The 25032-nt window shown below is 29.5% G+C and overlaps 3 protein-coding genes and 1 non-coding gene across 4 annotated transcripts; 2 read left to right on the forward strand and 2 right to left on the reverse strand.

Moving 5' to 3' along the window:
- Positions 1–992: 992 nt before the first annotated feature.
- LOC124913095 (transcription factor bHLH52-like) lies at positions 993–2079 on the reverse strand. The gene is made up of 2 exons (XM_047453715.1): positions 1384–2079; positions 993–1304 (listed from the first exon to the last, which is right to left on the reverse strand). Exons 1-2 carry the CDS (start codon positions 2077–2079, stop codon positions 1113–1115), a joined length of 888 nt encoding a protein of 295 aa, XP_047309671.1. The 3' UTR covers positions 993–1112.
- A 2544-nt stretch (positions 2080–4623) lies between these two features.
- LOC124911306 (mitogen-activated protein kinase 17-like) lies at positions 4624–10575 on the reverse strand. Its single transcript, XM_047451774.1, has 11 exons — positions 10417–10575; positions 8737–9145; positions 8531–8658; positions 8350–8409; positions 7462–7611; positions 7219–7374; positions 6658–6795; positions 6499–6572; positions 5485–5586; positions 4995–5385; positions 4624–4915 (listed from the first exon to the last, which is right to left on the reverse strand). Exons 2-11 carry the CDS (start codon positions 9140–9142, stop codon positions 4874–4876), a joined length of 1647 nt encoding a protein of 548 aa, XP_047307730.1. The 5' UTR covers positions 9143–9145; positions 10417–10575; the 3' UTR covers positions 4624–4873.
- Positions 10576–23907: 13332 nt separating this feature from the next.
- TRNAS-AGA lies at positions 23908–23989 on the forward strand. The gene has a single exon. It is a non-coding gene; the product is annotated as a tRNA-Ser (tRNA).
- Positions 23990–24258: 269 nt separating this feature from the next.
- On the forward strand, positions 24259–24558 carry LOC124913096 (CLAVATA3/ESR (CLE)-related protein 16-like). Its single transcript, XM_047453717.1, has one exon. The coding sequence runs from the start codon at positions 24259–24261 to the stop codon at positions 24556–24558; it is 300 nt and encodes a 99-aa protein (XP_047309673.1).
- Positions 24559–25032: the final 474 nt, after the last annotated feature.

Here is a 25032-nt window from a genome sequence, read left to right on the forward strand (position 1 = left end):
TATCCTCTTATTAATTATTTCTTTCATTTTATTTTAAAAAAAATTAATTTTTAAATATATATTTATATATAATACGTTGTAATTAATTAATTTATTTATTTATATGTTTTTATAATAATAATAATAGAGAAAGTGAATAAATCAAATTACCAAAAATATATAAATATATATATTTTTACAAATTTATATATGAAAAGAGAATAAAAAATTAAATATAAAAATTATTAATAGTTTTCTTTTACACTCTAAGTCTAAACTATTAAATTTTTAATCTCTTATCTATTAATTAATTATATATATATATATATATATATTAATTAATTTATTTATATATGTATTTTTGAAGTGAATAATAATAGGGAGAATTAATAAGTTAAATTAATTAAATAATAAATATATATTATATTTAATAAATATATATATATAATATACAAATTTTTATTTTAAAATTTTTTTAAACTAATTATTTTTACTATCTCCTCGAATTAATTTTTTGCTATTTTTTCTCCTTAAAATTCTCTTATTTTCACGTGTAATTATTTGTTTTTTAAATGTTAATTCTTTAATTATAATGTGCAATTTGTTGACCAAATTTAATAAATTAATGAGTGAAAGTATTTATTTATTTAAAATATAATTAATCACGATTTATTTTAGTTTGAATAATTATTATTGAAAATTATTTTAGTTTTTAATCAAAATTAATTTGGTATGCCAAATATTAAGTAAAGTATTCTCTTACAATACATATATAATAGGGATTCCTAACAACAGTAGCTTGTAGTTTTTTTTAATAGTTTTATGATTTTGTTTTCTTAAAAAATTATGTTATTTGGGATTTTTGTATGATAAAATTATCAAAATATAATTTTATATTTAAAATTTAATAAAAGTAAAGTAAATGTATTTGGGTATTTTAATTGATTTCACAATTAAAATGATAACAAGTTTTTTTAAAACCTAAAAATCTACAAAAACCAAAACAAGCTCCAAACCTCATACATCATAAATTGTTAAGACAAACTTAACATTAATTGTCATAAAAAAATACATAAATAAAGTGATAATTAATTAATTAATAAAAGCATGCAATGAAACTAAATAAAATCATATCAAGCAATAGTAAGAATAAATTCCTCAAGTAATGATGCAACATTTGAGTTAAGTTGTGGATGATTAACCAAACTTTTAAGGACTTGTTTGGGAACCAAACACTTCTCCTTCAAATGTAACTTCTCCTGAATTCTTGGACATGTAACTGCCGCCGCCATCTCTTTTCTATCCCAAGTTTCCTCTTCTTTTATCTCCTACCATACATCAAAAACAACATTAAATAAACCCTAAACAAAAAAAAACAATTTGAGTACTTAAGATCTTAATTACCATATGATCATGATTATGAAAAGAACCCATCAATTCAAGAATCCCAACTTGAGCCTGAAGAAACTTAATATGTTTAAAAGCAGCATGAAACATTTCAGCAGTATTCATTCTTTGTCCTCCCGGAATTAGCTTTCCCAGCTCCTGAGTTTTCTCACTTATCTTCCTTCTCCTTTGTCTAGCCGCAATACTCTGAGCCGACACAACATTCTCAATACCATTATTGTTCTTCTTCTTATTACTAATATTATCATTCCCTACTAAAACAACATTAGCACTGCTACTCTCTTCTTCTTCGACAAATTCTTGAAAAAAAATAGGTGGGTTTGGAATGAAACCGTCGTAATCCTCATAAAAGAATCTTTGTCTTTTAGGGTTAAGTGGAGGTGGTGATGGGTGATGATCATAGAGGTAATTATTATTATTATTATAAGTAGGGGAATTGGGATTAAGGTAGTAATCAGTTTCAAATGGTGTGAAATCGTTGTAATAATTGTAAGAAGGTTCGATGGGTAAGAATGGGTCGATGAAAGATTCAGAAATGGTTAGATTGTTGGTGTTGTTAGGGTTTGAGAAGTGAGGATTAGGTGGAAGTTGGAGTTGGGTTGGTGGAAATGTTAAAAAGGATTGATCTTGGTAATTGGTGTTTTGTTGAATTTGAGATCCATATATCCTATTTGAGAAATAGTTTAAAGCCATGGCTGCCACACACACACAAATGTTGTGCTAATTAGAAGATATATAAAGAAAGAAAGAAAGAAAGAAGAAAATGGATTTGGAAAGAGAGCTAAATACCTGAAAGAGAGAAGAAAGTGTGTACTTTTGTTTTGTCGAATGATAGTAGACTCGAAGAAGCTGTCTGTCAAAACCTTAAAAGAAAACAAAACTTGATTTTACAGAAAGAGATATAAGAGAGAAAGAGAGAGTTAAGAACGTGGGATAAACTGAAACTCCTAAATTGGAGGAGAAGTTATTCTGATTTAGCCAATAAGATTGTCAATTTTTTATTTTATTTTATTAATTTCTAAAATTATTACAGTTAATTTAGGAAACTGCAATTGGACCAAGTAAAAATTTTATTATATTAATATATATATATATATATATATATATATAATGTTGGTTTTTATTGGGTTTTATAAATAAATAAATATTTCTTTAAAATAACATTTGAGACTATTTTGGTGTATCATTTTCTTATTTAAATAAGAAAAATAATAATTATAATCATGCATGTAATAATTCACATATATTTAATTAAAAAAATTACACTTATCCTAGTTAAAAAGGATATATTTTTAAATGATTCTTGTATTGAGTTGTTTGAAGCATCTAATTTGATATGTATTATGAAAAGTTGGGATATTGAATGAAAATATATATTTTGATTGAGGAAAAGATAAATGGTAAGAAGTATGTATTATTAAAAAATAAAGCATCATCAACTAAGAATTTAAAATAATAAATGAACTTGTGTTAAAGTTATTTGTTTGCTAAACAATGTACATAGTTTTCAAGAATAAAAATAATATTATATGTGAATAAAAATGAAATATAAGTTAGAGTAAAAAAAAATTAATATTTTGATTAAAGTTGGGTAGATACGGTGTACTCATAAGTTTCATTATAGAAAAATTTATACATTTATCTTACCTTCATTTTGGTATACATTATTTTCGATATACTTTAATTTCGATATATCAGTATTATACATTTTATATCTAAAAATATTTGTTAACTTAAACAAAAAAAAATAATTTAATATAGTTACTACATAAACATTACACAAAATTAAAAATTAAAGATATTTATCATAAAATAAAATATTCTTTTTAAAATTCAACAATTTTAAAATTAACAAATGTTAAAAATTAAATTTAGTTATTATAAAATGGAGTTAACAAGAGTAAACAAAGTATAGTCTTCAAGTTAGACTAGAGTGAAGAGAGATTTACAACATTTTCAATCACATTTATATGTACTATTTATTTTATAAATTGATAATACAATTAATGTTGGATAATAATAATAATAATAAATATTAATTAATTTAGATTTTTATTTAATAAAAAATTCTTATACTTTTTAATTTGTTAATTTTCTTTGAAAAATTCAAGTTCATTAATAATAATAATAATAATAATAAAATATTAGTTAATTTAGATTTTTATTTAATAAAAAATTCTTATTTTTTTCCATCCTTTCATTCTCTTTGAAAAAATTCAAGTTCATTAAATTTAGTTATAGTATATTCTTAAGTTAAACTAAAGATAAAGAAATTTATAACCGTTTCAATCACATTTGTACAATTTATTTTATAAATTGATAATACAATTAATGTTGAATAATAATAATAATAATAATAATAATAATAATAATAATAAATATTAATTAATTTAGATTTTTATTTAATAAAAAATTCTTATTCATTTTCTTTGAAAAATTCAATTTTATATATAAAATCTTTTTATGTTGAATTTTTTGAAAAATTTAAGTTTATTATCTATAAAATCTTTTTATAAGTTGAATTTTTGTCTAGTGAATTATTTGTACACACTAATATCTCCTTCATTTTAGGACTTAAATTACTCTTAAAATGATCAACTATTATTTTACTCAAATTAAAAGCATACTTCTCAACAACAGTTGAGAATAGGATTGTAAAATATCATTGACAATAATTAAAAAGATTTAGTATTTAGTTTCACTTCATTTTCACCACTCCATTTATATTAGGGGTGTAAATGAGCTGAGCTACTTGTAAGTGGCTCGGTTAAAGCTCGATTGATGTCTCGTCAAGTTTTTTCAAGCCTAATCATATAAATAATAGTTATATATTATTATTATTATATATATATAATTAAATATTTTATACTTGTAATTATAAAATTAATTAAAAAATAATAATGAGTAAATAACATTATAAAAAAATTAATTATATTAATTTATTCAAATAAATAATAACTTTATTTTATTTTTAAATGTAAAATCGTATAAAATCATAAAATCAAAATTAGTAAAATCGTAAAATCTTATTATCATAAATTTAAAATCATACAAATTTACTTATTTAAAAATTTACTTAAAATTAAACTCGTTAATCTTATTTAAAATTGTATTATATAAAATCGTAAAATTTTAATAGTTAAACTCGTGAAGATCATAATAATATTTTGACTTCAAATTCATATAAAAGATCAGATAGACAAGTCACTCATAATTACTAGTGGAAGAATTATTGAAATTACTAATTATAGTTCAATGAGCTAATTTCAAATAAAAAGTTGACAATATATAGAAAACCAACATTCTGGTGTTTGTTACTGTTTAAAGGAACATCTGAGAATGAAAGAAAGAACAAGGAAATATATCCTTTTTGAGAACATGTCTAAACAATTGTTGTCTTTGTACATAAACATACCAAACCATTCATCGAAGAAGAAACATAGTAGTAATAATAATAATAGTTTTCGTCATCATCATCGTTCATCGGTCAGCTCACCACATTTATCTTCTGATCTGAGATTGCAGCACCCTATACACCAAATAACAAGAATGTTTTTAAGTCATTTAACAAAAACAATCAACTTTTTCATTGATCAATCTTTAGTTACCTGGAAAACTCTTGCTTTTCCAGTTGAACATTTGGTAGCTTTATTAACATTCGAACTTCTAGGAATGCCCCGGGAGTTATTATAGTTTGTGGGTGTTGTAACAACACGAGTTGTGGCTATTTCATCCTCGTCGGCTTCCCTAAAGTCCAGACACCTCAAAGGGCTTTCAAGAGATTTCTCAATCCTCAAAGGGCTATTATCAAGAGATTTCTCAATCCTTAATGGGCTGTTCTCAAGAGATTTCTCAATCCTCAAAGGGCTATTATCAAGAGATTTCTCAATCCTCAATGGGCTATTATCAAGAGATTTCTCAATCGCAGCATTCATGTCATGATGCCTTTCAAACTCTCCATGGTCCAATCCATCATCTATTGAAGCGTATACACGCTCACTGCAAACACACACATACACAAAATGAGAACAATCATTCATAATAGAATGTTCTCTCCTGAGATCTGTATAAGAAAAGTATGGCATCATTTGTACTAACCGAGGCAAAGAAGCATGTCTCCGAAGAGGATTGTTTCTTTTTTTCCCTTGGCCTTTAAGCTCCTCTAGATGGTCAAACTGTTGTTTGCATTGATCAAATCCACTGGCACAAAATAAAAAAGTTTGATTCAATATAATACAAGTTACTTTTTCATCACTTCTTTTTAATTGAATAGAATCAACTATTTATTGAAATTACATCAATAGCTTTGAGAAATACCTTTCAAAGTTACCTTGTCTACCTAAATTAGACAATCTTACTTTATCTGTGTAAAAGAATTAACTCATACCTATAGATTTCATTTGGAAACAGATTTTAATTTTTTTTATCTAGATCAAGATCCAAAATCAAAACAAAAATTTAGGATATGTTTCTGAATCTGGATACAAATCCATATTCAGAAATAAAAATTTTTAAAAAAAAGTGTACCAAATTGATTTGTATCCAGATTCAGAAACATTTTGAAACTAAATAAAATAAATATTATAATTAAGATAATAATCAGATTGGCCTCCAAACCCTAATCTGTATCTCATATCAGATCCCAACATAAGTGAATACTTCTTCCTCATATATGACTCAGTAATTAGAAAGAGCATAAATACATGGAGCTGACAATACTTTGAAGCTGATAAAGAAGCATTATCCAACAACAATTTAGCACAGTATTAAAACAAGTAATCTAAAATTTAAGGAACCCCAATGAAGAGATGATTTTTTAGAGAGAAAGAACAAGGCTAACCAATTTGGTGAGGCAGGTTGAGTTCTTATAAGTCGACTCTATTTAATACACATTTCAAAAATAAAATAATAATAATAATAATGCTAATGCTAAAATAGGTTGGCGATGAAGGTTCTATGTTTAAGATGATTTTTATAATATTTACTCTAAAAAGAAGACTATAAAACAAAACAAAATAAAATAAATAAATAAAATAAAAATAGAAGTCTTTATTTATTTAGAATATATCATAAAAAGTGAGTAGAGTCATGCGAAAACAAAGATTGCCAGACCTCGGATACATGAAACTAGTTCGTTCTATACCATGGAGGTACTCCTCCAGCATCTGTGGATGATACTCCAGTATCTGTATGCTATAACATCATAAGTAACAAAAAAAGAGCAAGCACAGAGCAACCAAAACAAGATAAATGTTTCATCCATGTCAGTACCTCTCTGTAAACCAACGCTCTGACGTCTTCTTGCATTAGAGTCCTCTTTTCAAACTCGAATTCCATTTTCGAAATAGGTTGTCTGGAAGGTTCACTCTCCACACCTGCCAAGCCCTCAAAATATGGATGTGCTAATGCCTGCACAATTTATAAGAAAAAAACATGAAAACTATAAAAAAGAAAAAAAGGGTAATAGATATAAATTAAGTGACTTAAGGTGTTATATAACTCATGAATGTTGAATATTGAATTTAAGTGCAAGTCAAGTGTGAAAATTAAATGTCGGATAAACCAAGTAAAAATATCTAAATTTTAAGTACTTGTGATAAAATGTGGAATTAATGTTGGTCAAGTGCTTAAAGACTTAGTAACATAGTTGATTATTCCTAGGGGTTAAAGTTGTCTTTTAGAAGCTCTTACTGTATGTACGATTCATGTCACTTATAGCTTAATTTGAGTTGAATTTAAACAATTAAGCTAAGTATCAGTTATTTAATGAACTTAACTCAAATAAGCACTTAATTATCTAGATTATAGTCTAGTTATCAAAGAACCACATACCTCTTCAGCTGATAACCTATCACGAGGATCAAAAGCAAGCAAACGCTCAAGTAAGTCGAGAGCTAATGGACAAACATGGGGAAATTTCTCAGAAAAGGAGACAGGCAGTTTCTTGGACATGTTATTCAAGAATCTCCTTGCATTTTCATTCCGAACCTGCACAGGGTAAGAAATATCCCATAAGATTAAAACATAAAATTTAATTGGGAGTAAACAAGTAGAGTAGCCAAAACAAGAACAAACCCTGGAAATGGTTTCAGAAGATGGGGCACCAAGAATATCAGTTATGAGATCCAACTGGTGAACAGCGTTCTTCCCAGGAAAAAGTGGTTTTCCAGTTAGCATCTCTCCAAATATACATCCTATGCTCCAGATATCAACAGCAGGTGTATACTGCAAAAAGTATCAAATCCAAAAAAGAAGTTAAAAGAAAATTAGCAACAGTAAAAATTCTTGAATTCCACCAATCAAATGATTAACAAAAACATGTAGTCATCGCACACAAGGACTTGGACTTTGCTAGATTATTTTGTGTGAAGGCACAATGTGCCCCGTCAAAATAAAAAGATAAAGTCCAATGACACTTACAAAAGATATGCACCAGACCTCCAAAGAGGTGCAGCAAAATAAAACAAAAGGGAAAAAAGCCCTTATACACTGTACTAATCCAAAATAAAATGACGAGTAAACCAATATAGACTCTAGTGTGCTTATTTGGAAACTGTTATTTTGTCACAATCACAGTCCCACTAGAAAATCACCAAAGTTAAAATTGAAAGTGATTTTTTTGTAGTTTGGTATAAGATTCTTCCTGCATATTTGAGCTTGATGATTTGGAAACTTTTACAGCAGATTCTCTATTAAAAATTGATATTGGTATTAAAGCTGTTTGTTAAGTAAGCTGCATTTGAAATTAAATGTATAAAAGAAAAATATTAAATTAAAAAATTACCCTTCCAAAGTTTTATGCAGAGGAGCAACATAGAAAAGAATATTAAATCTGATATTTCTTGTGAATGGAAATCATCTTTAGAGACCAAATATAACAGTTAATAGAAGCTTCTAACCAAAAAGTTGTTTCTAATTCAATCTCAATAGCAGCAGAAGCTTGTAAATTACAGAGAAACTTACTTTGGAGAAAAAGGACCCACATAGCTCAGGAGCACGATACCAACGGGTAGCCACGTAATCCTAAAACATCCCAATCCCCATAAAGAAAGAAAGCTATTATGACTTTGCTTATAATGCAGGAAATCAACAATGTTATATAAACCACCCAAAAAATAGACATTGAGGTATAAATGGCACGTACAGTCCAGAAAATAGTAGATGGTGCATTGGCGAATGATACTCGAGCCAACCCAAAATCACATATCTTCAACTTGCAATCAGCATTTGCAAGAATATTTTTCGGCTTCAAGTCTCGATGGAAGACACTTGCTATAAGAGAGTTCACAAGAATGTCAATTAAGAGTTCACGATAATGTCAATTGAAAAGAAAATTGAGGGAATCCAAACCTGAGTGCATATACTTGAGTGCCCGAAGAAGTTGGTACAAGAAAAACTGATGATGTTCAGGAGTGAGGTCATCATTCGCTGCAATTACTTCATCTAAGTCGGTTTCCATCAATTCAAACACGACGTATATGTCTTTAAACTCCCTACTACATGGAGGAAGCATTATGTGCTTTATCTCAACGATATCTGGATGCCTAAGCAATCGCAGGAGTTTAATTTCTCTAAGGATGCGAGTGGCTTCACAGACATGTTCAAATACATTGCTGATTTTTTTTATAGCTACTCTCTCTCCTGTATGGATATCAATGGCAGCCGCTACTACTCCATAACTTCCCTTGCCAACAAATTCCTGGATTTCATATTGGCTTGCTTCGCCATATTCCGTGAAGAATTCTTTCTCAAGCATTTTCTGCAACATCAATAAAAACAAGATCCTTGTATAAATGTACTGTCATTTTAGCAAATATTTGGTTACCCAATTGCATAGCAATCTTCTTCTAAGAACAATCATTTTCTACACAAAGATACTAAGGCCTTGTTCATCATTAATCATTTAATCAATCAAAGCATCAACCAGAATATCAAATTACCCTTCCTTTATTTTTTCTAACATTTTAAATATTAAATACAGAAGGATATGTTAATCATATAACCCAAATAATTCCCTCTTTCGTATATTCAAAAAAAATGATCCATGCAATGAAACAAGTATATATTTTCATATTTTGAAAGATGTAACACTTCAGAACTCAGAATTTCAAAAAACAAAAGATGAAAGGGACAAATTTGGGAGCAATCTTGATGTTACCACCAGTAAAAGAATCCATATTCAAGTGGATCTCAACAGGTATGAGAACATTGATTCGGAGTTGGTTAAATTTGTTATTTTCGTTTGTAGTGATTTGTATCTAGTTAAATGACGATTGAAGTCCCTTCGTGGTAATTGAAGGTGAGTTGTGGGACTATTTGTCTGTTCTTGTATGCATTATTTTCATCTAAATTAAGATCCAAAATATCAAATACTTGTTATGTTTGTCAAAAATCAAAATGAATCATCTGTATAATGATGCCAAAAAAATCTCCATACCAAATGAAGCCAAAAATAACACTATAAAACAATCTTTATACCAAAGGAAGCTATAATTGACACAATAATCTCAATCCATAAAATAATCTGGTTGATAAATCACATATGAAACAAGAAAAAAAGAATCATAATTTATCTAATGAGATCCAAAACCCATTTTCCAAAAAGTCTCAATATTGTTTATTTGGACCCTTACCTTCATCATCTTCGAACTGCATCAGCAGATCTAGTTTTTGGCTTAAATCATGAATAAGATTACCTCAGTTGAAAAGATCTATTAAGTGATTACACATCTTAACCAGATCAAGTGGTTGAGAATTTAGTATCTACTCCATTGAAGGTCAGCAAATTGAAACAGTAAAGAAGACACAACGACAGAACATAAACCTAACATCATAGATCCAGTCGGTGATGTCTGATAGACGAAGAACTTCTTAAAACGACTTACTTAAAAGCAGATCTTAAAAACTATCGACAGATCAGAAAGATAGAACAGACATCAAGAACTCAGATAATCGTAAATAAAAAAGCTGAAAGAAAATCGTAAATCGAAGAATTAAAACATGAAAAACGAGATTGAAAGGAAGACTTACTTCAAATTGCTATGAATTTCCAATGAATTGGCAAAAAGCAGCTTGAGGAATTACTCCCCCAAGAGCTGTTGCAGACGATTAGATCAAAGAAAGAAGAAGGTCTGAATAGATTCAAGTTTTTACACATATCCGCCAACACAAAGAAAAACCCTATTACCATTTCCCAATATATACAAATCATAAAGTGTAAATAGACTCAAATGATAAATATTAAAAAATGATTTTTTATTTTTTAAACATTTATTTCTTTGGTCAAGATTATATGTAATATATGTGAAAGCTGTCTCTTACAAATTAATTTTGTTACCTAAATTATGGAATTCAATTTTAAAATCTTTTAATAAATTTGTTCCTTTAAATATTAAGAAATATTTGGAAAACAAATTATAACAAAAACAAATCCATAAATCTGACGTGGTCAAAAATTATTATTTTTTTTAAAATGTTCATATTCTGGAATTTTGTCCCGAATATTGTTATGTTTGAAGATTTTGTTATGAACATGGCCATGTTCGAAATGAGAAAAAAAATTTAAATTTTTTTTTGAAAAATGGTCATGTTCGGGGATTTTTGCCCAGAATATGGTTATGTGCAGAAGAGAGAAAAAAAATTAAAAATTTGTCATATTCAAAAGATTTTTGTCCTGAACAAAGTAATGTTCTAGAGAATTTTTTTTATTTCTCTCTTGTAGAAGTGGTAGGTAATTGCTTCAAGCTTGAGCTAAACATTTATGGACAACTATTTATTATTTTTTTTTAATCTTGGTTTATTTTTAAATAATTCTATGATCCTCTTAATTATATTCTTAATTTTAGACATAATTTTTTTAATAATTTAAAAAATTAAAGCAATCTCTCACATAAAAATTAAATTTAAATTTTTTATTTTTATTCACTTGAACAACAATTTTATGAGGTATCGATATTTATGAAAATAAATATATATCTTTAAATAAATTATTGAAAGAGTTTTATTTTATGTGAGGTTTATTTTAAAATAATTAAATTAAAAAAAATAAAAACATGGTCGATGAAAATGGTAGATTATTTGAAAAATAAAATCTTATTAAATGTGAAAATAAATTATTTTAATTATTTAAAAATGATAAATAAAACAAATATTTTAATTGACCATTTTTATAAACTAAAGTGATTTCTCATGGAGCAAATGTCACTAAATTATCCATTTCTGTTTAATTTATAGCTAGACGGAATATGACCGTGATGATATCATAACTATGCTCAGAATATTTATAAATATAATTAAATATATATCATTACAAAAAATATATATATATATATATTATCTTCATATTTTAATAAAATTTTTAATTTATTTTTGTATAATAAAATAAAATAATATATATTATAGTATATTAAAATTTTAATATGTTATAATATATATAATTTTATCAAACTTTTTTATAAAAAAATAGAGTAGAATGGTATCTATATAGCAGGAATGGAAATGCATTCCCTAGTCATGACAATGAGATTTCTATATTTAAGAAAACAAAAAATTGACCTTTTGTTTAATAGGATTAAAATAGTGATTTTAGATTGAATTAGTCCTTAATAACCCAAGTTTGATTTTGGCATGATTTTTTTTTAATAGATTATAATACAATAAAAGCAAGTTGTCTTATTTGACTCAGGATTATTTAGATTCAATTAATTAATTTAATTTATTAAACAAAATAATAAATTATATTTAATTTAATTTCTTATATTATTTTAAATAAATTTTAAACAAATCATTTAATTCAAATAATAGTTGAATAGTTCAATTTTATTTATCAACCTTGATTTTTTTTTTATCAAATCAAATTAGTTTATTTTTAAAAGTATTCAACATGTATAAATAAATAAATATAAGAGTTTGATATCTCCAGTCTCCTTAAGGGAGGTTCTGGGTTCTAGACGATAAATTTGTGTCTGGTTAAATGTTTAAGTATGAGTTATCTGATTAACCCTTGTAGCCACATTTTATAATAAAATACATTATAATTCACTATAATTACATCCTAAATTGAAATTGAATGAATAAGAATTAAAGGAGAACTAACATGAGACCTCACAACCATGATTCTTCATATAAACTCAAAGCGCTCCAGTACCCTAAATTGAATTAAAATTTAAATGATTTTTTTTTTTTTATAATAAATGAAGTACAATAATACAACATAATATGATTATTATTTAAAAATAATCTTATATCAAACAATAAGTTACTCTCCATATTTTATTTTAAGTTAATTTATTTTTGTTATTTAAAAACTAGTCTGACACCCAGTCCGTCAATGATCCTGACTCTATATTCATAACACGTTTTAACTTAAAACTCTTTCAGATAAATAAAACTCGTAACATTTTAATCTTTTAAGCTGAACTTTTACTGACTACCTTTATAGATTAAGTTAAATTAAAATGTATAATAGAAAGATAAATGAAAATATAATAATACAAAAGGATGAGGTCCACGTGATCATGCCGAGCCGTATGGTGAATAAATGCAAAGAAATCCAACCCTATCTATATATTGAATAAAAAATTAAATAAATTTAATACCTATCTTTTGTGTTGAATAAAAAAATAAAATTAATTCTCAAACTGCGTACCTTATCTTCCGAGAAGGAGGAGTAAAGGGAGGATAGAAAGGAAAAGTCTGAAAAGAGGGTATTGTTTACTTTTTTGAGAGGTGGCCTTTTTTTTACACAAAATTCTGACTTTTTTCTAGATTTCTCTTTCATTTTCAAGCTGTTTAGGTAATGTTTAGGTAAGGGAATCTTATTGAGTCGGTGCTTGGTATAAATGTTGAGTATTGATTTAAATTAAAATTTTCGATAAATTTTAAAATATTTATTTAATATCTCAAATTATGATTTGTATGTTGACTTAATATAGTTAAGAGTACAAGAATGACTCGAAGTCCTTAATTCAATTCTCATAATAAGAAAGAATGATTTTTAAGAAATAAAATGTCACGAGTTTAATTTTCAAAGTGACAAAAATGATTTTTAAGATATAAGATGTCACGAGTTCAATTCTCATTTGTAGATATGAAAATCAAAATCATTGTTGCGTGATGTAACGCTAACTTTCGAGATTATAAGATAAAAAAATATTATTAAGAGCTTGTCTGATATGATATTTTGAAAATTTTTTATCCAAAATATAATATTCTCCTTCAGTTCACTTTTTTTTATTCCATGTTCCTTTTATCAATCCAAATTTTCTTTATTTAATATATTTCCTCTTATCTATCTTCTATTTAGATAAGATAATAGAATGATTATTAAAATTTAAAAACTAGTTTTGATAAATAAATAAAAAAATCCAACAAAACTTTTAACAAAAACTCAAATAAACCCAAAATGACCAACATCAAACAAGCCCTACTATAGTACTTTTGAAAAGAACATAATTATAATATTAATAAGCTTGCTATATTTTGTGTAAGATGGATTTTAGAATTAAAATTTGAAATTGAAGATTAAAGAGTGAATTTATAATTTGATCATTCTCATATCAGTTATAATTCCTCCAAAATAATAATTGAATTTGATGATTAATTTCAATTGAAATTATATAACCATCCAAACATAGTGATAAAAGGTAAAAGATTCTATGTATATGATCACTAATCATGTGACAATGAATAAATGGCTGAAAATCATGGAAAATGACTGGTGTTTATATGGTCAAGAATCGATTCCTAATTCTAATAATAGTCACTAAATCTAGTACTCTATTGGTTCTTTTTATTTTGGGACAGGAACCTTGGAAAATTTGTAAGCCAGTTGTTAAGAGAAGAATAAATCAATAAGTTTAATTTTCTGAATTGATTATAATCATCAACTCAATGGTTGGTGTCCTTCATAATTCAATTTTGTTTGTGGCTTAAGTTTAAACCAAAACTTTCAATGATGTGGCTTTTATTGAAGCACTTGTCAAAATCATATTATATATTAATGAATTCATTTGTATATCATTTCACACTAGCTAATTTGTTTTAGCAGCTATAAGCAAGTAGATAAACTCAGTTTATATTAGACAACTAAAACTAAATTTACTTGACTCATATTTAATTGATTCTATATATGAGTTGTGTTAGGTATTAAATTAATATAATATTTTTTTTCTTAAATTATTTTGTTACATCTAATTTTTGTTTTTCGCTTTTGATATTCGGAAAAATGATATTGAGGGAGCTTCGAAGAAAATTATTGAGAAAAACTTTCTTATTTCTTTTCTCATTAATATTTTTCTCAAAGGACACATCTTGTTACATGAATTAATCCACGTTTTTCAATCAAGTTTATGATGGGTACATAGCATGACCCAAGTCCCAAGTCATATGCAAGGAGCTACACCACAAACAAATTCCAAATTGACTTGACGAACATGTAATGCAGGAAGAGATGAGGGACATTTTCTTCACTTTCGGAGCAAAGATGGAAACAACTCGTCGTGGTCGCCATCACATGTTTGTAGACGATCCGTCAGGATTCACCAACCAAAGATCGATTTTTTTTAAGGAGTATCAACTCACCACATAGTGTTACACGACATCAATCCAAGTGAATGAAGCATAGAACATGAAGCATATAACATTTGAGGCTCATCGTGCATCAATTTCCAACTAAACTAATGTTTCTTAAAAAGTTACCTTGTGTCACATAAAAAATCTGATGTACAAATCTTTGCAAAGCACGATCTCAAAGAGGATCGAAAATTCACTAAGCGATGATATTGTTATCGCTACCTATATCATTTTAAAAGCTAATTGTGTTGATTCACTTTAAAAGGCTAAATCTTTTCTGAATGTCTCCTAGTTAATACTAATCTCTTTTCAAACCCTACACTGGTTATTAAAGACACAATACCTCTAATATCCAACCCTCTAATTATTCCTTATTAGTTTTTTCAACTGTGAAATTGGGCCTAAGGTTTTGAGGCCCAATTTAGTATACCTCAATGTTAGGTACAAAAATCAGAACAAATAAAGAGAGTTAGATTTTGTAATTCTTATTATAACTCTATTGAATCGATTCTCCAAAAGTAGGACGTATGACATTGTTGGTCCGAACCTAGGTAAGATTTTTGTGTTGTTATTTCGTTCTTTCTTATTTTTACGCCATTGTTCTGAATTCCACTATGGTTGCTATTATTCCGCTTTCATTCTTAGGGTGATAGTTTTCAGCACAAACTAGTATCAGAGCCAAGTTGGGCTAAAGCGTTCGCGGTTTGATTTTTTGGTGAGTTTTCTTGATTCGGTCAATTATTTTGAAGAGTTGTGATGGGGTTGACTTCTAGGGTTGATATCGAGAAGTTTGATGGGACGAAATACTTTGGGTTATGGAAGATGGAGATGAGGGAACACTTATGCAACATGGGAGTTTCTAAAGCACTCAAGGGAGAATCGCAATTACTGGCCTCGATGGATGCGGAAAAAAAGATGGAGGTGTTGGAAAGGACCTATAACACCTTGATTCTTAGTCTTAGTGATAAGATGTTGTGAGAGATTACTAGTGTCACGACGTTAACAAAGGTGTGACATCAATTGGAGTCTTTGTATATAACTAAGACATTGTCGCCTTGGATCTACATCAAGTAGAGATTCTTCAAGTTTAGAATGGTTTAGGGGAGGGACTTATAGACGCATCTCGACGATTATGTCAAGATTCTTCTTGATTTGGAAAACATCGGGGAGAAATACAAGGATGAGGATAAGTCATTGATGCTTTCAAATTCTTTATCGAAGTCGTATGAGACGTTCATAGATATACTCGAGCATAGGAGGGAGGAGCTTACCCTCGATGATGTGATGAGTGCGTTGAGATCGAAGGACCAAAAGAAGAAGAATGAATAGAGAAATGTAAGTGCAGATGGACTCTTCTTTGAGGGTAAATCGAGAGAATAGACAATAAAAGAAAGAAGAAGAGGCATTTGAAGTCTCTCGAAAAGAAATCTACTAAGTACTACAATTGTGACAAGGAAGGGGGATTTAAGCGAGATTGTCCATATTTGAGTAACAACGGGAAGAAGAGCGGACAAACGACTATTATCAAGAGGTCGAGAATGGGTACAAAAGTGTGGATGTTCTTGTTGTCTCCATTAATCAGTTCGATAATCGTTGGATTATAGATTCCAGGTATTCATTCCATATAACACCTAAACGAGAGTTGGTTCGAAATCTATGAGAAGACTTTGGTGGACGAGGTTTTTTTAGGCAACAACAAGTTTTGCAGAGTGATGGGGATCGGAACAGTGCATTTGAAGACGCATGATGAAATCGAGAGTGTATTAATGGACATACACCACATCTCAGACCTTTGAAGGAATTTAATATCACTCGGCTCACTAAACCAACTTAATTTTGCATAAAAGGGTGAGAATAACATATTGAGGGTCATAAAGAGGTTTTTAGTGGTAATGAGAGGCATACGATAGAAGAGTCTTTATGTCTTTCAAGGCACCACCTTGGTTAGTGATATAACGGCAGTGGCGGAGCGTTGAGATGTATCGCCCACGAGTCTATGGCATAAGAGATTAGGGCACGTGAGTGAGAGGGATTTGAAGGAGTTGAGTAAAAGAGGCTATTTTGGTAATGTGAAACTTGATGATTTGGAGTTTTGTGAGAAATGCATATATAGTAAAGGCACAAGGGTGATGTTTGGGCGGTCGGTTGAGGTGTCTAGGGAGACGCTCAATTATGTTCACTCAGACTTGTGGGGTCCGACGAGGACTGCAACTTCAGGTGGAGGTTGGTACTTTATCACCTTCATTTATGATTTTTCGCGCAAGATTTGAGTATACATCCTGAAGTATAAGGATGAGGCATTTGCTAAGTTTAAGGAATGAAAGAAGATGGTAGAGACTCGAATCGAGAAGAAGGTTAAAAATCTCTGAATAGATAAAAGTTTAGAGTACCTAGGCGAGGAGTTCAATTAGTTTATCAAGGAAGAATGGATGGTTCGTCACAAAACTATCCAATAAACATCGCAATAGAATGGCTTGGCAGAGCAAATGAATAGAACACTACTTGAGCGTGTCCGGTGTATGTTGTTTGAGGCTGGTTTATCGAAGCAGTTTTGGAATGAGGCGGTTAACACTACGGCTTATCTTATCAATCAGTGTCCATCAACGGTATTGGAATGCAAGACACAAGAAGAAGTTTGGAATGACACTCCTCCAAAACTCGAAAACCTGAAGGTATTTGGGTATATGGCTTACATACACCAACGAGATGGAAAACTTGATTCGAGAGCAAAGAAGTGTATGTTCGTTGAATACACTAAGGGAGTAAAGGGTTGTAAATTGTTTTACAAGGACGGGGAGATGAACATGCGCATCATTAGCCGTGACGTGGTCTTTAGGGAAACCGAGTCCTATTATGGAGCAACATAGTTAATCGAAGTTGGCGAAGTCTCTAAAGAGAGGACCGAATTTGAGGTAGAGTTCCTAAGAGGGATTACTAATAAATCGATAGACATGGGGAGGTTAGTGAAGAGAATGAAATAAACGGTCAGGTAGAGGAGGAAGGTACAGATCCAGAAGAAAATCTCAACTCCTACCAGTTAATGCGAGATAATGACCGTAGAACAATCCGACCTCTAAAGAGATTTAACTACTTCGAATTGACGGCCTTTGCATTCCTTGTGGCAGATGAGGTACAAGAATAAGAGCCGAGATTGTTTAGAGAAGCGATGGAGAGCAATGAGAGAATCGAATGAAAGTGTGATATGGCAGAGGAAATGACATCGCTTGACAAAAACAAAATGTGAGAATTGGTGGACAAACTCAAGAATCAACAGGTGGTTGGTTCAAAAGGGTTGTTCAAGTGCAAAGAAGGTGTAGAGAGTATTAACAAGCCATTGTTTAAGGCGAGATTGATAGCTAAGGACTTCACATAATACGAAGGGGTTGAGTTTAACGAGATCTACTCCCTAGTAGTGAAACACACGTCCATTCATGTGTTTCTTGCTCTAGTGAATTAGTTTGACTTGGAGCTCGATCAAATGGCCATGAAGATGACATTTCTTCATGGGAACTTGGAGGAGAAGATCTTCATGATGCAACCCAAGGGATTCGTCACACCCAATGATGAAGGCAATATATGTCTCCTTAAATGCTCACTTTATGGTTTGAAACAATTCTTAATACAATGGTATTTGCGCTTTGATGAGTTCATGGTTCGTAACGATTTCGTGAGGATCAATTTCAATAGTTGTGTCTATGACAAGTGGGTTGATGGTTATGAGGTCTTCTTATTATTATACATGGATGATATGTTGATCGCATTAGGAAACAAGGAAGAGGTTTACAAGGTCAAGAGTTTGCTAAGGAGTGAGTTCGAGTGAAGGATATGAGACCGACAAAGAAAATTTTGGGGATGGTGATTGAGTGGGATCGAGAGAAAGGATATTTGTTCGTGTCTCAAAGAGACTACCTCCGAAAAGTGGTCACCAAGTTCGGGATGTTTAACGCTAAGGCAGTTTAAACGCCATTAGCTACTCATTTCAAGATCTCCTCAATGATATCAGTAAGTATCAAGGGGGAAAATGTGAGAATGACAAACACCCCATATGTGAATGCCGTCGGGAGCCTAATGTATGTCATGGTATGTACGCCACCCAATCTTGCTCATGCGGCTAGTCTTGTTAGTCACTTTATGGTGAACCCAGAGAAAGAACATTAAGAGACGATAAAGTGGGCTCTCTGTTATGTTGGGGGATCCTTAAATGTCGGTCTTTGTTTTAAATGGGCGGGTGTAAGTGATGATAAGTTAAGAGGATATGTTGATGTTAATTTCTCAGGTGACTTAGACAAGAGAAGGTCCCTAACGGGATATGTATTTGCCCTATTTGAATGCTCGATAAGTTGGAAGTCACAATTACAATTTGTAGTTGCCCTTTCAACAACGGAGGCCGAGTATATCGATGTGACGGAGGGCGTCAAGGATGCACTTTGGTTGAAGGGTCTCGTGGTTAAATTTGGGGTGAAGCATGATAAAGTGGAGTTGTTTTGCAATAACCAAAACTCCATACACTTGTCCAAGAACTCGATGTTTCACGAGTGCACAAATAATATCGACATTTGAGATGTCATAATGAGTGGAGCGGTAGCTGTGGAGAAGGTTCACACATATGAAAATCCCATAGATGTGGCCACAAAGGTGGTGACGAGAATCAAGTTTCGGAAATGTTGCAACTTGATTCACATCACAAAGGTTGGAACGTAATTAGAGAAATAGGAGGATCGGTTCTAGGGTGTTATTGGTGACGAGGCTCATTGGTTTAACAATAGACATATAGGCAAGATGGAGAATTTATGGAATTGGGTCTAGGATTTTGAGGCCTAACTTGGTGTGCCTCAATGTTAAGTACAAAAAGGAGAATGAATATATGTGTGATTATTTGTTGGATCAAAACATACATGAAATCACATAATGATGAAGATGTCAATCAAATCGTATTATTATGGAAATGTCAACTAAATCGACACGAGATCATATCATGGTGAAGATTTCAAAGATATCACATGATCTTTATCTTAATTATGAATTTTAAAAGCCTATATATATATTGTAAATGAGAAGAGGGTGTGAGACTAAAATCTATAACAAACAGAGAGAGTTAGAGTTTGTAATCCCTATTATAACTCTATTGAATCGATTCTCCGAAAGCATGACGTATGACATATTGTTGATCCGAATCTAGGTAAGATTCTTGTGTCGTTATTTCGTTCTTTCTTACTTTTACGCTATTATTCTGCATTCCAATATAGTTGCTATTATTTCACTTTCATTCTTAAGGTGATAATTTTTATCACATTAACTTTGTTTCATGCTACCGAACTAGATGAGTGAAGTATGATCCCAAAGTAGTTAATGAAAATTTTCATAAGTCTCCATCTAAGTGGCCATAAATATCAAAATACGGAATATAAACAAATGAACGTGAGTATTGCAACTAAAACACTCTTAATAAGGATTAAACATTATATGGACAAGAGTTTACTCTTCCATATAGACAATCTACTTTCATCTTAGAGTAACACGATTGTTCCAAAATACTTTTACATTATAATCAACCTCAAGTTAATACCTTAATCACATAGTTAGCGCAAATCATTTGATAAAACCAAAATCTCCACTAACTAGTTATTAACTATGAGAGTAGTATGAGACAGATCTACATTAGGTTTATAGTGGGCTCAAGTCCACCAATAAAATCAATTACTCTCTAAATTCTTAATTTTTTCAATTTAATTCATTATTTGATAAAATATTTATTTAATTTTTTCTTTTTTCTTTTTTAAGCAAATTCCAACTACTTTTTAATCCCACCCTAATTTTGTATCCTGAATCGTCCATGAAAGTAGTAGTCCCATAACGAGAACACTTTTTTTTACAATATATTTACCACAGTCCTTGTAAATTGTCATGGGCATGGGATCCTGTTCGATTTGGAGCATTGATTATGAAAGATTTTTTTTAATCTGTTTAAAAAATTACTTTTATTTGTCATGGGCGTCCCCAGCTTGGAGTGGGCTTGACTTGCCCGTTTTCCTGCAACTTTCAGAAATAAACTTTCCTACACTGTCCCAACAACAATAATCATAGCCTCATTATCACCTAAACAATCTGGGCCACCTACAATATTTGTGGCTCTCATTTGATGTGGGTTATTTTTTATTTTTTTTTTTAAATTCTTTTTTATCATATAACTATCCTTCAAAATATTAAATCATTCATTTTATAAATTAAAATAATAAAATATTCTTATTTTATTTTATAAAATTTAAATATTAAGACAATATTATAATAATTCACCAACTAAAAACTAAAACTTATTTGTTCATTAAACAATATATTCATTAAACAAAATCTGAAAAGACCCTCAAATAACCAAATCATACAAGCTCCAAATGTTACAAAGTATTTAGATTTGAGAGGCAACAAATATTGAACTAACATTTTAAAAAACATAAATAAAAAAAGTATGACAATATAATCAATAAAGGGTTAATTAGTTTTGAACGACCCATTTAAAATTGCAGTTTTTTTTGTTTATAAATATTGAGTTAAGTTGTATCTCAATTAAGATTAGAAGTAGTAAAATTTGTATTGACATCATTAATAAAAAAAAAATGTATTTAGAAGGTGATAAAGTATTAAATAAATAAGAGAAATTATTTATTTATCTCCTATTAATTAAGTTAAATATAATAACCAATTCCTATATTTTCTCAATTTAGTTAATCTTGAAGGAAAGATTGAAATAATATTATTAATTGAATGAATAATTTTAGAATAGTTAAATAACTAAATTGAGAAAATATAAGAATTAGTTATTATATTTAGCCTATTAATTAATTAATAGGAGATAAATAAATAATTTCTCTTATTTATTTAATACTTTATCAATGGAGAAATTATCACTTTTAGTTAACAAAAAGAATGTAAAATTTTAATTATAAATGTAATTTTCTTTGTTTTTTTGGAAGTGATTGCATGTCTATAGTCAAAAGGATCGTCTAGAGCTTTAAAAATTGTTAGAATGATCATTAATTAAAAAAATTCAGCTTATTTATTATTTTTGTTCATGATTTATTTTTGCCAGTATTTTGTTTAAACTACTCGGGATTGGGTTATATAATTATTTATTTTACTTAGTATTTATTTAAAATTAAATAAATATAATATTTTAACGGTTAAAATATATTTAATTTAATTGAGGAGGTGAAATACCAAATAAACCCACTAGAATAGTCACTTGGGACCAATTCATGAAATACCAATTCATTTATATACATACGAAATAGTTAAAAACACATACAAATACAAATAATGAAATAAAATACATATAATATAAAAGATCAAAGTAACTCTTTATTAAAAAATGAAAAATAACTTCAGATCCAATTATTTTATCTATTTTGCTGCTAAGAAAGGACAACACGGAAAAATGATCATCAAAATAATTGGAGGGTATAATCAGCAAACGACCCACCAATGTTTGTGAGTATTATTTTGATTATAAAAATTTGAGACGAATTAAAACCGAACCGGTTAAACAAGATGTTGAACCGAACAAAACGCATTACCAACTTAAATCTGAGTGATGTAAGAGAAACGAGGTACCCTCCGATGCTAGAAAATAATTGAAGGGACAAGAAATGTTTTTTTTTTCTTTTTCAATTTCTTATGAGTTTATTTTTTTAAAGAGAAAATTGTGAATTCTTTGAATTTTTTTTAGATCTCATTAGATTGGTATATTCAAACAATAATCAAAACACTCAATGTCTACTTATAATTCGTTGAATATATGATTTTAATTGATTATAATCGACATAATAATATGTCAAATTTAAATTTATAAAAAATCCAACTCAATCATATTTGCAATCCTTTCTAGTTTTTGTGTAAACAATAATGGAATTCATTTAACCCTTTTGATGTATAAAATAATGTTAAGTGTAGTGGGGTGATAGGAATACTAAATATTTTCATACATCTACAATAAGGCATTTTCACATGATCACAAAGTTGAAAGAGATCAACAAGAGATCTCTTTAGCCTTGTTTGATGTAAGAGTTTTTGGGATAAAATTCAGTTTTTATCCCAAAACTCAAACATCTTATTAACCATCAAATCAAATAATTTTATCATTTAAATACCAAAACTACCCTATAATTTTATCATCTCTCTCTAAATCATCATTTTCTCATCTCCACCGTATCATCTAAAGTCAAAAGGTAAATTAGTCTTCAAATTTTAAAAACCAATTTTTTCCGAATTTTTACCAAACAAAGGTTTTAGGATAAAACTCAGGTAAAACCCAAAAAATTCTATCCTCAAACAAACCTTTTATGAAAACTAGATGTGGATGGAGAATCATTTGGAAATTGAAAAAGATTTTTTTTACTGAAGTCAAAGGCATATAAATACAATGTGAAAAATTAAAAAAATTAAACAAATTTTGTTGTACCATACTCCCTCTACCTCCTCTTCTTCTTAAGAAGCTTAAATTCTATTGTCACAAGGTTATTAAAAAATGCTTCTTCCTTTTAGAAAAGTGGATCAATTTGGAGAAATAAGCTTGTAAAATATGGTCTACATGAACCTATTGATAATAATCTTGTAAGCAATATTTCATTGAATAAATTGTCTAACCTTTTAGGGTAATTCAAATGGTACACCCTATCCACAATAATTAAACCATCCAATTGGCTTACAATTTGAATAATTTATAAAACTTTTCGAAACCAATATTTTGATCCCTCAACCACATAACAATATTGCTATTGCCTACACCAAATTTTAATGGTGTACCATCTTTTATCTAATGAAAAACGGGGAGCAAACAGTTTCTCATCCGGGTGCGAAACCCATAACCCGTTTCCAAAACAATCTAATTATATATGAGTAAGACAACACATATATTGTATTAGTTTTATCAATGGTCATTTTTAAAACAAACAAAAAGTGAGCGTGCCGGAGTGGTTATCGGGCATGACTAGAAATCATGTGGGCTTTGCCCGCGCAGGTTCGAATCCTGCCGCTCACGGTTTTGTCTTATTTTTTTTCAAAAAATCCCCTTTTATGTTACTAGTGAGAAAATGCATTAAAAGCTCGTGGTTCTAAGATATGTTTGGTCAAAGTTTTAGGTTATATATAAAGAAGGTTCCATGATTCAAGGTGACTTCACCCTCAAGATAAGGAGCCTCTCTCTCTCTACTACTACTATAATAAACAGTACGTAAATTCTTAGTCTTGTTAGAATTTACAAGTACATTTTCAACTTCTTCTATTCTAGCAAGAGATCAAATGAAATCTATGTGTTTAGAAAACAGGGTAAGAAGAAGAAAAAGCAGTATTAGAGCACAAGAAACAGGGCAGGTCAAAAAGCTACTGTTTTTCTTCATCTTTCTCATCTTCATTCTGTCTTTCCCTGCCCATTCATCATCACTCCAGCCAGATTCATCCGGTCCAAGAAAAGTTCAGTTTTTTCCTGCTGCCCTCCATGGAACAAGGTCAGTTGAAGCCAAGAAGCTTATGGGTTCAAATTCGGAAGATAAGTTTTATGATGAAGACAAGAGATTGGTTAGAACCGGTCCAAACCCACTTCATAATTGAAGAAGAGAAGAACCGGGTTTGGTTTGGTTTGGTTTGGTTTGGTTTTGCTACTGTTGATTCTATAAAGAGAGAGAGAAAGAATACTGTAAAATCTGTAAGTTCTTTCTGTTATCAGTTCTTTCTTTGTTTCTGTTTAGAAACATGGTGTTATGGGTTTAGAATGAATAGTAGCATTACCTAACTAGGCTTTTTCAGTGATAGTTTAATGGCTTCTTCTTCAATGGTAGAGAAAAAGAGAGAGAGAGAAAGAACAGAGGAGAGAGAGAGAGGGGAGATTGAATTAAATTGCAGTTGTAGGTGGTCTGCTTTGCTCCTGTTACAGAATTCATTCTGGCATTGTATTTAATTGGTGCAGTTACTCTACTCCTATCTACTCTCGAGTCTTTGTGTTTATTACTACTTTTCTTCTTTTGGTCTTCTTTTTTATTCGTGAGATTTTATTCTCAAACAAATACAATTTTTATATCACAAAAT

The sequence above is a fragment of the Impatiens glandulifera genome, chromosome 8 (assembly GCF_907164915.1).
Source record: "Impatiens glandulifera chromosome 8, dImpGla2.1, whole genome shotgun sequence".
Classification (NCBI taxonomy): domain Eukaryota; kingdom Viridiplantae; phylum Streptophyta; class Magnoliopsida; order Ericales; family Balsaminaceae; genus Impatiens; species Impatiens glandulifera.